Below are 9,135 nucleotides of genomic sequence, written 5' to 3'. Positions count from 1 at the left end.
CTTAAGGGCTGCAGAAGTAGGCGTCTCTTTCCTCCTTTACAATCACCATATATGTAGAGCAAACGCGCCTTCTTCTGACGCACGAAAGGCCGTGGGGGGGAGGGGGAGGGAATGGAGGCGACGTTTAGCTGCGGCACCAAGTGCCTATTTATATCAGAGGCTCCGGCAACAGTCACCTACGCCGCACGCATTTTGTGCGAACGCGGGCAAAACGCCGACGGCATCGACAACAGTTCTGCGTGTTGCCGGTGCTGCTGCATGTCCAAGTTTATACAGCTGATAAAGCTACTATCATTACTCCGTATAGCTCTCTACAAATTTGCTATCGCAATTGGTGCTTCGCCTTTCAGGTGAAACTGCGACAACTTTTGAATTGAAGCGCCCTCAACGAGAATATAATCCTGTCTTTGGACTACAGGCATTCCTCCATCTGTGTGTGATATTGCTTGAGAAATTCGGCGTGGAAGCCAAAAAAAGACGCAATAATTCCAGAGTTTGATAACCAGGTCTTTATTGCGAGATTAGTAGCAAGTGGCTCGTAACCAATCGTTCTGTTTACATTTATCGGAGGCGAAAGTTTGCAGGCACTTCGCAACTTGGTTGATAGAGCAGCTGCTCCTCTTGCAAGAACAAATTAATTTTTGCACCTTTGCAGTGCAGCCCTGTTTTGGTCCATAATCTGCTATATCTATAGGAAGCTTGCAGCTGCAGTCACCGCACTGCAATTGCGTGGTCAGAGTTCCTTTTGAACGTGGGGCACCCGAGATGCCAGTTCCTAAAGAAGATAAAATGTATACCAGTATAATCTGGAGGCCTCAGTAAAATTCCTATTTCTAAAGTACTTGCCGGCGCAAAAAAGAAAGACTGGCGGGAAATCGCACGATGGCTACTAAACCTGTTGGATAATTTGGTGAATGAATTATCACGTACAGCTCAGCATTTTTAGCAAGCAATTGGGTTTTTGCGGTAATAATGCGAGAATATCTTGATACTAAAAAATAATATTTGGTAGCACAAGCTAATGAGAGGATCTTCCTACCCACGGCTTCATCTTAAATCGGAAAGCGTTCTTGCAGTGCAGCTGCTGGCCGCAATAAAATGCATATTGTCCTCACGCTCCAACATTTTTCTCATCTTCATTAGAGCCAATAAGACGCGCACACGTGCAGACCCATGGTAATTGACGATCCTTTATTGAAACGTGAAATCGTAAGTTTGGCTACGTAGTCACATGAATATTATAATACAATTTCTTTTAGCACTATATCTTAAAGGCATGCTTGCTAAATTATGTGCAATTGCGTTATAATAAGACGCACAAGGCACTGGCACTCCTCTGTAGCTACTTATGTGCAATGACATTGTTAAATGAAAAATGTATTTGCTCTCAGAGACAGAAAACAATTTAACCAATGATCACAAAATATTTCTTCTAGGACATCAACCATAGTGTTGCACGTTTGATAGTCTACTTACGGCTTGAAGTGCTTTTACATTTCTAGTAAAGGTATGAGATAGCCTATTAGTGACACATATGTTACTTGAAAAAATTAAGCTTGCTAAAAAAACCAATCTCAGAAAAGAGTGCAATTAGTATGTTTACTAAAAGTAAAATAAGCAAACGCGCCAAAACTCTATTAAGGGCGAACGAACAGTAGCTACGAAGCACTTTAAGCTTGACGATAACCCGTTATGAAGAACCACGCTTTCGCCATGTCAACGTTATATTTGGATGAATGTTGCCACTGAGACGTTGTATGGGCTGTACTCACCGTTATATCCTGGTTCTGGTTTTTTGTCAATTGCATCATTGGGACCCGGAGCTAAAAACAGATAAAACTTGCATTAGTTACATCTGCTGCGTGTGAAAAAAAAGACTTTGACACTATAACAAAATATCTGGCATTGAATAGGCACGGAAAGGTAAATGCGTGGTGAGAAGAGTTTAATATCATATGACATTGGTAGCGCCCAGAGCACTCACCGTCGTCGGACCCAAATATATATAGCCAGCTTTAGGTGAAAGTGAGTCTTAGATACACAAGGTTTGGAAGCGGAGATGCGAAACACTTGTTTCCAACGTAACACAGAAAAGGCAAGATACTTCTTTGCCGCAACATGTACACTGAACAACGGAGATTTGAAGCCAATCGTTCGTGTCGCCAATCAAGGATTATTTGCTGAGACACTCGCCGCCTGCCAACCGACAAAATCTGGTGTGTGATGCTCCTACTATCTTCAAACTGAAAGGCTAGTGTTGGGACTAGTCGGCATAACTTCTATAGAAGCGTGCAGCTGAGCAACATCAACGCACGACGAACCCTCACGAAACGTGGGTCTGTACCTATGAGACCGCGCTATCTTGACTCACACACCCTTAAAATATACATACAAGGAACTTTCAAGCACGGAATTTGCAAAGCGATCTAATTCGTTAACGAAATTCGTCGAATCGACCTATACTCCTTATTTATCCGGCTGTGCTGTTTGGTAAACCAGATTCTCACCTTATCCGGCCGAACTCTCCGTCTTCAAAATATATCTCTCCAATACTTTCAGTCGACCTTCTGAACCTTGTAATACACAAACACGGTTCCACTTAAATGAAAACTGGATCAACTCGTTCGGTTCGATTTCTTGCGAAGGAAAGCACAGCTATAAAATAAACGGACTGCGATTTACCATTAAAAATATGGTTGATCCCTCTTTCAGAGGAATCGTTAGAACGCGAAAGCTACACGCGTTTTCACAGAAGCTGCTGCATGTTTAATGAGGTGAGTGCCTTAGGTGTTTGTGCTTGCTGGTGACCTTGACGAAACTGCGCCGTGACGCAGTATTTAGGTTTGCCGACGGGTGCAATTCTTAATACGTGGCACATTCACAGGAAAGGTGTATCGCTTTATCTTGTCTGCGTGCCAGTCAGATGCTGCGGACAACACACGCCAACTGTTTTTGCCCACGTGTGCGGTAATAATGAAGGGTGCTTCAAACTGTGCGCCTAATTTCTTTAAAGGTGATGGTGCACCACGTTGCACCCACACCTCGTCGCACGATATTGCATTGCGGTTCCGGACGGTAGCGGCGGTCATGGTACCGTTTTCGCGCCTGTTGTACAATCCTCTTGCGCAACTGTGGCGGGCTGCTGCGGCAAAGCGTCTAATGTGCAATGGAACGTCCCACTTTTACAGGCGTGTCCAAGCTGAGTGTAGCGCCAAGCGTTGGAAGTTGGCCGTACACATATCGTAAGGGGAAGTGCCTGTGGAGTTGTGTAATGCTGTGTTAATTGCGTATGCAGCCGCCTGAAAGTGCTTTTATCAATCGGCTTCACCTGGATTGTTGTTTGACAATAAGGTACGAGTCAAGCTTGGATAGTTTGGTTCGAACTCTGTGTCAGACCATTCGCTTGTGGGTGGTACGTTGACGCGAAGTGGTGCTCAACCCAAACTAAATGTAGATAAGTGCGGAGTTCGCAGCTGCGAAACGCGGTCGACCTGCCGGAGAGGGTTCTCTAGGGAGGCCGGGTCGCCATTCGAAGCGGTCGCGTAGGAACATTATGACGCAGCTGACGGCAAGCGACGGTACGTCAGCGACCTCTGTGAACTTTGACAAATGATCCAAAACGAGTATACTGTATTGGTTACCCGCTGCCTTTCTTGGAAAAGGCTCGATACGATCTATTCTCACAATGTGGAAAATTTTCTCAGGGGGCGTGATATGGGTAAGGTATCCATGTTGACACCCGGGACGCCGTTTGGTCTGTTGGCATACCTCTCAGCCTGGAAACATACGAACCCACATTTCTGCCCATTCTGGGCCACCTTTGTCTGTAGCAACATCTTTTTCTCTTACATCTGCTATTATTACATCTACTCTAGATTACGGGAGAGCCACCAGTTTGTTGCAGTTCAGAAAACAGAAGCTACCTGGTATGCAAGCAGAACAACCACGCAACTGAGCATTGTTATCGAAACATTACAATGACGCGAAAAAGCCATTATCGCCGAGGATAGAGCATGTTTCAGATTCACCCGACCAAAACACACGGCACAAATTTGGAGAGCGATAGTGAAATGAAAGCAATGCAAAGGACGACATGAGTGGGTAGAGCAGTGAGGCAAGCAAAGCAGAGCAAGTTACAACAGCGCAAGCAGAAGCGACGACGTCTACTTTACACGCACCTCAAAATCTGAAGCATAATTTCGTGTTTCTGTAGACAGCTGCAGCTTCGATAAAGGGAGAAAAGGGTGGCCGACATGGCCTTGTGTTATTGGAAAACTTAAGCCAGTGGACATTTATTTAAGCTGGATTAGCAAAAGAAATACGTTCGAAGATAGTACGACAAGAAAGGTCAACGATTGGTTCGTTCGGATACGGAAAATTCAAATTATTGGACGTTGTGCAAGTAAGTATAGCGACGTGAGGAAAACAAATTAGCCATAGTTATCGGAGCTCTACAAGTCTACGTCATATCTCAACGTTGTCTACCTGCTCCAAATCGGAAACTCAACGACAAAATGAAATAACCAATGCTACAAGTGGCGGATCACAGAACCGAGACGACTGCAACAGACGCCATAGGACTGCTCATCAGCTCAGATTATAATTGGGAGTTTTTCAATGGTTGAACACAGAGAATCGAATGCAGACTGATGGCTCTGGAAACAATACTTGGTTGGATACTGCAAGGTCCATGGAAGCAAACTAAAACGAAATTAATTCAATCCCAAAATCAAGTGCTTGTGGTTCAGAAGGTTGAAGCTGCCGACACAAAACTTTAGCAAGAGCTACAGAGGTACTGGAGCTTGGAATCAATGGGGATAACACAACATAGCTGCACTAACTCAGAAACTGAAATTATGGAATTAGAGAATAAGGTAGTACAACTAAACGGTCGCTATCAAGTCTGCTTGCCGCTGAAAGAAAGCGCTTCATCGTAGCGAAGTAGCATCTTTTCGTTTGGGCTGCTGAGCACCAGGTCGCGGGATCAAATCCCGGCCACGGCGGCCGCATGTCGGTGGAGGCGAAATGTGAAAACATCCGTTAGGTGCACGTTAAGTGCACGTTAAAGAACCCCAGGTGGTCCAAATTTGCGGAGTCCCCCACTATGGCGTGCCTCGTAATCATGTCGTGGTTTTGGCACGTAAAACCCCATAATTTAATTTTTTAGCGTCTCTTAGTTTTTAAACGTTAACATCAAAATTAAGAAGGAAACAGCAATGAAAAGACTCATCAATATAAAGATTACAGAAAAACGAAAAGATGCTACACCGCTGCGATCAAGCGATCTCAGAATATATGTCCTTGGGAGCCACGGAAGAGGTACAGGAATACTCAGAACCACTGACTACGCTGTGTTACTACATACAGAGGACGGAGCCACGACAAAAGTTCGTGTAGTATTCGACGCCTCTTCAGACACGCGGAAAGGCATGTCATCAAATGACAATCTGGAGGCAGGACCTAATATAAATGACGACATGCTGTCACTGCTAATCAACCTTCTAAATGAAAAAAAGTGGCCCTAGTATATCAGATGTTGAAGAGTACTGTCTACAAATTTCAATCCCCGAAGAGGACAAATGCCATCAGGTTTCTGTGGTGGAAGCATGACGCTGACGGAAAGCGGCTTAATGAAGTACAGACTTGGCGCATTACTAGAGCAACTTTCGGTACAACACCGAGCACGTTTCTTCTGGCAGCTACAATCAAGCACCATCGGAAACAAAGGGCTGAATGATTTCCAGGTACAATGGAAACACTATATACAGAAGGCGATTAACGTGGATGAGGTAATCCTAGGGGCAGCACCGTTTTATGGCGTTGTCAAGCTCTTCAAACGGGTACACGAAAGTGTTCAAAGAGGCAGCGATGAACTAAAAAAAGGGACATCAATGAAGTGGGATTAAACAAAATAATAGATAAAATAACAAGAACGATGCTCACAAGGAGATTCGACCCCGAAAGCATACACAGTGATTCTTGGCATGATATGGAATCATTAATAGACGTGCTATCCTCCCTGTGGACAAGTGGGCGCCCTTACCAGCAACAACAAACTTAAACGAAACGACACTGTTGCAAGCAGCAGCAAAGATATTTCATCCGCTTGGTTTGCTATTAGCTCTTATATACGCACAAAGATAGGTATTCAGAGGCTGTGGAAAACGGACCGCACGTTATCCCACGTGGTGTCCGTTTTTCGTGTCGTATTCTTTGTGAAGAAGAATGTGACAAGTGGAGGGACCTGATGTCTGAAACGGAGGAGCTGCGAGTTCTAGAAATGCTCCGATACTACACAAGCAAGGATCAAATAGTACAAGGATACAGGCTGCATGTGTTTGCAGATGCCAGTCCAACAGCACACGGAGTGGTTGCGTACTTGGTAGTAGGCTACTGAAAGTGAAAAGCCGCGTAGCTCTAATCAAACAGTTAAGTTTAGCAAGACTTAAGCACATGGCAGCGGTGATAGCATTAAGACTAAGCGACTACATCAAAAGGAACTTCACCGAAAGAATTCAGGAAGCGGCCTGCTGGACAGATTCAATGATTCTACTTTATTGGATCAGAGGAACAAGCAAAAAATGGGGGGACGCTTAAGTTTCGCCTTTAAGAGTAGAACGCGATAGCGTTATCGGGACCCATTCGCATCGCATCGTTCGCATACGGCAAGTGGGTTTAATTCACTGCTACACTGAACGTGGGAAAGCCAGCTTACAATAACCAAGCTTACGCTGATCCCCTTAAAGTCGGCTTCACTTTTAAACAGAAATGCATTGCGGGAAAGACGTTTTTCCAAAGGCAATATAAGTGGTATTATATTAAAATGTGAAGGCCCTAGCACCCCAGGTAGCACACAAAGTCTTCAAAACGTCGTATTAATAGATTCAACGTCTAAAACACATTTTTGACTAAAATCGACGATTTAAAAACGTCGCAGGCACGACAGCTTGAAAACGAGGTGTGAATACGTCTTGCAAACGTTTTCATAAGATTAACCGTATCTGTTCAATTACGTAGCGTACCGGGTTTCGACGGCGCCGTTTTTGGCGGGAGAATTCGTCATTTATCCAACCTTACGCAAGGTGGCGATACAATCGTCACATCGGTCACATGACCACGGTGTAGATGTCCAAGCTTGTGGCCGCGGCTGCCGGCTCCCGCGTGAAACTGGCCAGTGCATAGTGCCGTAATTGAGCTTGGTTTGGGCTGCCGCTGTCGTGTTCTGCCTGTTTTCGGTTGTGCTGTCCTTTGTCATTGTGATGAGTGAAAGGAAACGATGACGACGAAGTGCGCGCGGGTTCTTTCGCGATTTGACCACGCATGTGAGTGATCTCGCCAAATTAATGATGGCCCAGTGGTACTGGGCCACGTATGGCGAGCACGTGGCGAAATGCTTCGTGGCGAGACACGCGGCTAGTCAGCGGGAGACGGAAGACAGCAGGCCGGCGTGTCGGACGCCCACAATCAAGGCGCCAAGGAACGCGGCCGTCCATGCAGCTGCCGCCCGACCGTTGCCCTTCGCCAAGGTGTTCGCCAGCGCGAGTACTGCAGCTCGGAGCGGGGCTTGGCCTGCTATGCTACCACTTGCCGCGAGCATTGCGGATCGCGGGCAAGGAGTCTCCTTGATCAGTTGTTCGGCGGAGCACCGTTCGTGGCCTAGCTAATGGCTGCATATGCACCGAGCACTGCGGCTCGCGCGCAAGCTGTGTGCTGATCAGGCTGACCATTCCTGCAACGTGCACTGCGGCTCGGATGCAGGCTGACCGATAAGCGCCAGTGAGCGGTCGTCTCCATTTCGGTCCGGTTCGGTCGCTCCGCATCGTCTCCAACATCGAAGCGTGTCCGACGTCGTCACGTCGTCACGTCATCACCCCTTACTTCGGCAAGCCCTCGTCTCATGTAGACCGTACCGTGAGCTCGCTTGACTGTTTCTTTCTCGGACTCCTATCAACCCTAGCTGTTCTAGCCTTGTATGTATGTCGTGTCATGTGGCGTAAGGTTCTGTGTGGTGGTAGTTTGATTTTATAATTTTCGTAAGAGTAGTTTGGTTTTAGTTTTCATAAAGGTAGTTTGGATTTTCCCATCAGGAGTTCGGCTGCTTTTCTTGCGTCCTTTTCCTCATCGCGCGGCACGACAAACGAGTGTGACGAATGTCCTCGTGATTTCCTTTACACTCATGCAAGTATTGCAGTGTTGTGCTGTCTTACTCGACACTGCGTGTGCAGTGATTTGTTTGTATGGTTTTAATTTGTTTAGCAGCTTAGTTTTGCATTAAAGAGCGACGAGTGGAGGGCACTAATTTACTCTTCAATTTGATTCTCGAGTCGCTGTGTGAGGAGCCTTTTCAGTGATGTTGTATGTAAGGCGTTAAGCTTAGTATGAGGATGAAGGTCAGAAGAAATGTTGCTTTTTTGTGCCTGGCATCGGGATCCGCCATCAGGAGTGAAACTATCAAGTTTGTCAGGATGCGAAGAAAGGCGGGAATTGCTGTCTCTGCGCACTTTGTCCATATCCTCTAAACAGCTGTGATCGCGGTATTTCAGTTTCCCGTTTCGCAAGAATGTTGCAGACAAGAAAACTGACATACATGCTCTTTGTTAATGATTCATTGCGGGTATGGTAACGCGAGAGATGAGGGTCAACTGCAGTCCTATTCATTTGCCTTGTGATACAGCGCACCCATAGAATATTGCGTACCACACGTGCTGTTATCGCTGCTATTCAGGTTCTCTCAATTGTGTTTTGGCCCGTTTTATCTTACGTCATTGGTATTTCATGGTCTTTAAAGGAACTCGTTTACCAATGTGACACGGGAAAATTCGATTTTCTTTGGTACCTCGGCATGGTTGCGATATATTGCGCTGCTTATTGGAGCTTTCTTCTTATAGTTTTTTATAGTTCGCGAATGGATACCGCATATATACACTGCATAACTCGCTAGGGAGGCCTGCGTATGGAATCGTGAATCTCCTTGTTGTAAATATCCTGTTAATCCAGGTAGTCACGATTATTTGCAGTTTTGTGACTGGTGTCGGACGCTACGCTCCGCGGCCTTCGTGGCATTTAGGCGGCAGTCTGCCGAGTTCGTGCGTGTGCCAGTGTACGTACGGTGCTTGATAACGTGCGGCGCGCGGT

General features: G+C 46.0%; 1 protein-coding gene across 3 annotated transcripts in view; it reads right to left on the bottom strand.

Annotated features, from left to right (window-relative positions):
- Positions 1–509: 509 nt before the first annotated feature.
- LOC119448875 (uncharacterized) overlaps positions 510–9,135 on the bottom strand; it is a 149,699-nt gene continuing 141,073 nt past the window's right edge. For 2 of the 3 annotated variants that reach the window (XM_049666034.1, XM_049666035.1), the window contains exons 4-5: positions 1,773–1,823; positions 510–775 (exon numbers count right to left, since the gene is read on the bottom strand). In XM_049666034.1, the coding sequence (XP_049521991.1) occupies positions 522–775; positions 1,773–1,823 (305 nt within the window). In that variant the 3' untranslated portion in view covers positions 510–521. The remainder of the gene's footprint in view (positions 776–1,772; positions 1,824–9,135) is intronic. The other variant, XM_049666033.1, reaches the window with a different exon arrangement.

Source organism: Dermacentor silvarum, chromosome 4 (genome assembly GCF_013339745.2).
Source record: "Dermacentor silvarum isolate Dsil-2018 chromosome 4, BIME_Dsil_1.4, whole genome shotgun sequence".
Lineage (NCBI taxonomy): Eukaryota > Metazoa > Arthropoda > Arachnida > Ixodida > Ixodidae > Dermacentor > Dermacentor silvarum.
The sequence above is the reverse complement of the archived record's forward strand: the minus strand, read 5'-3'. Positions and strand labels throughout refer to the sequence as shown.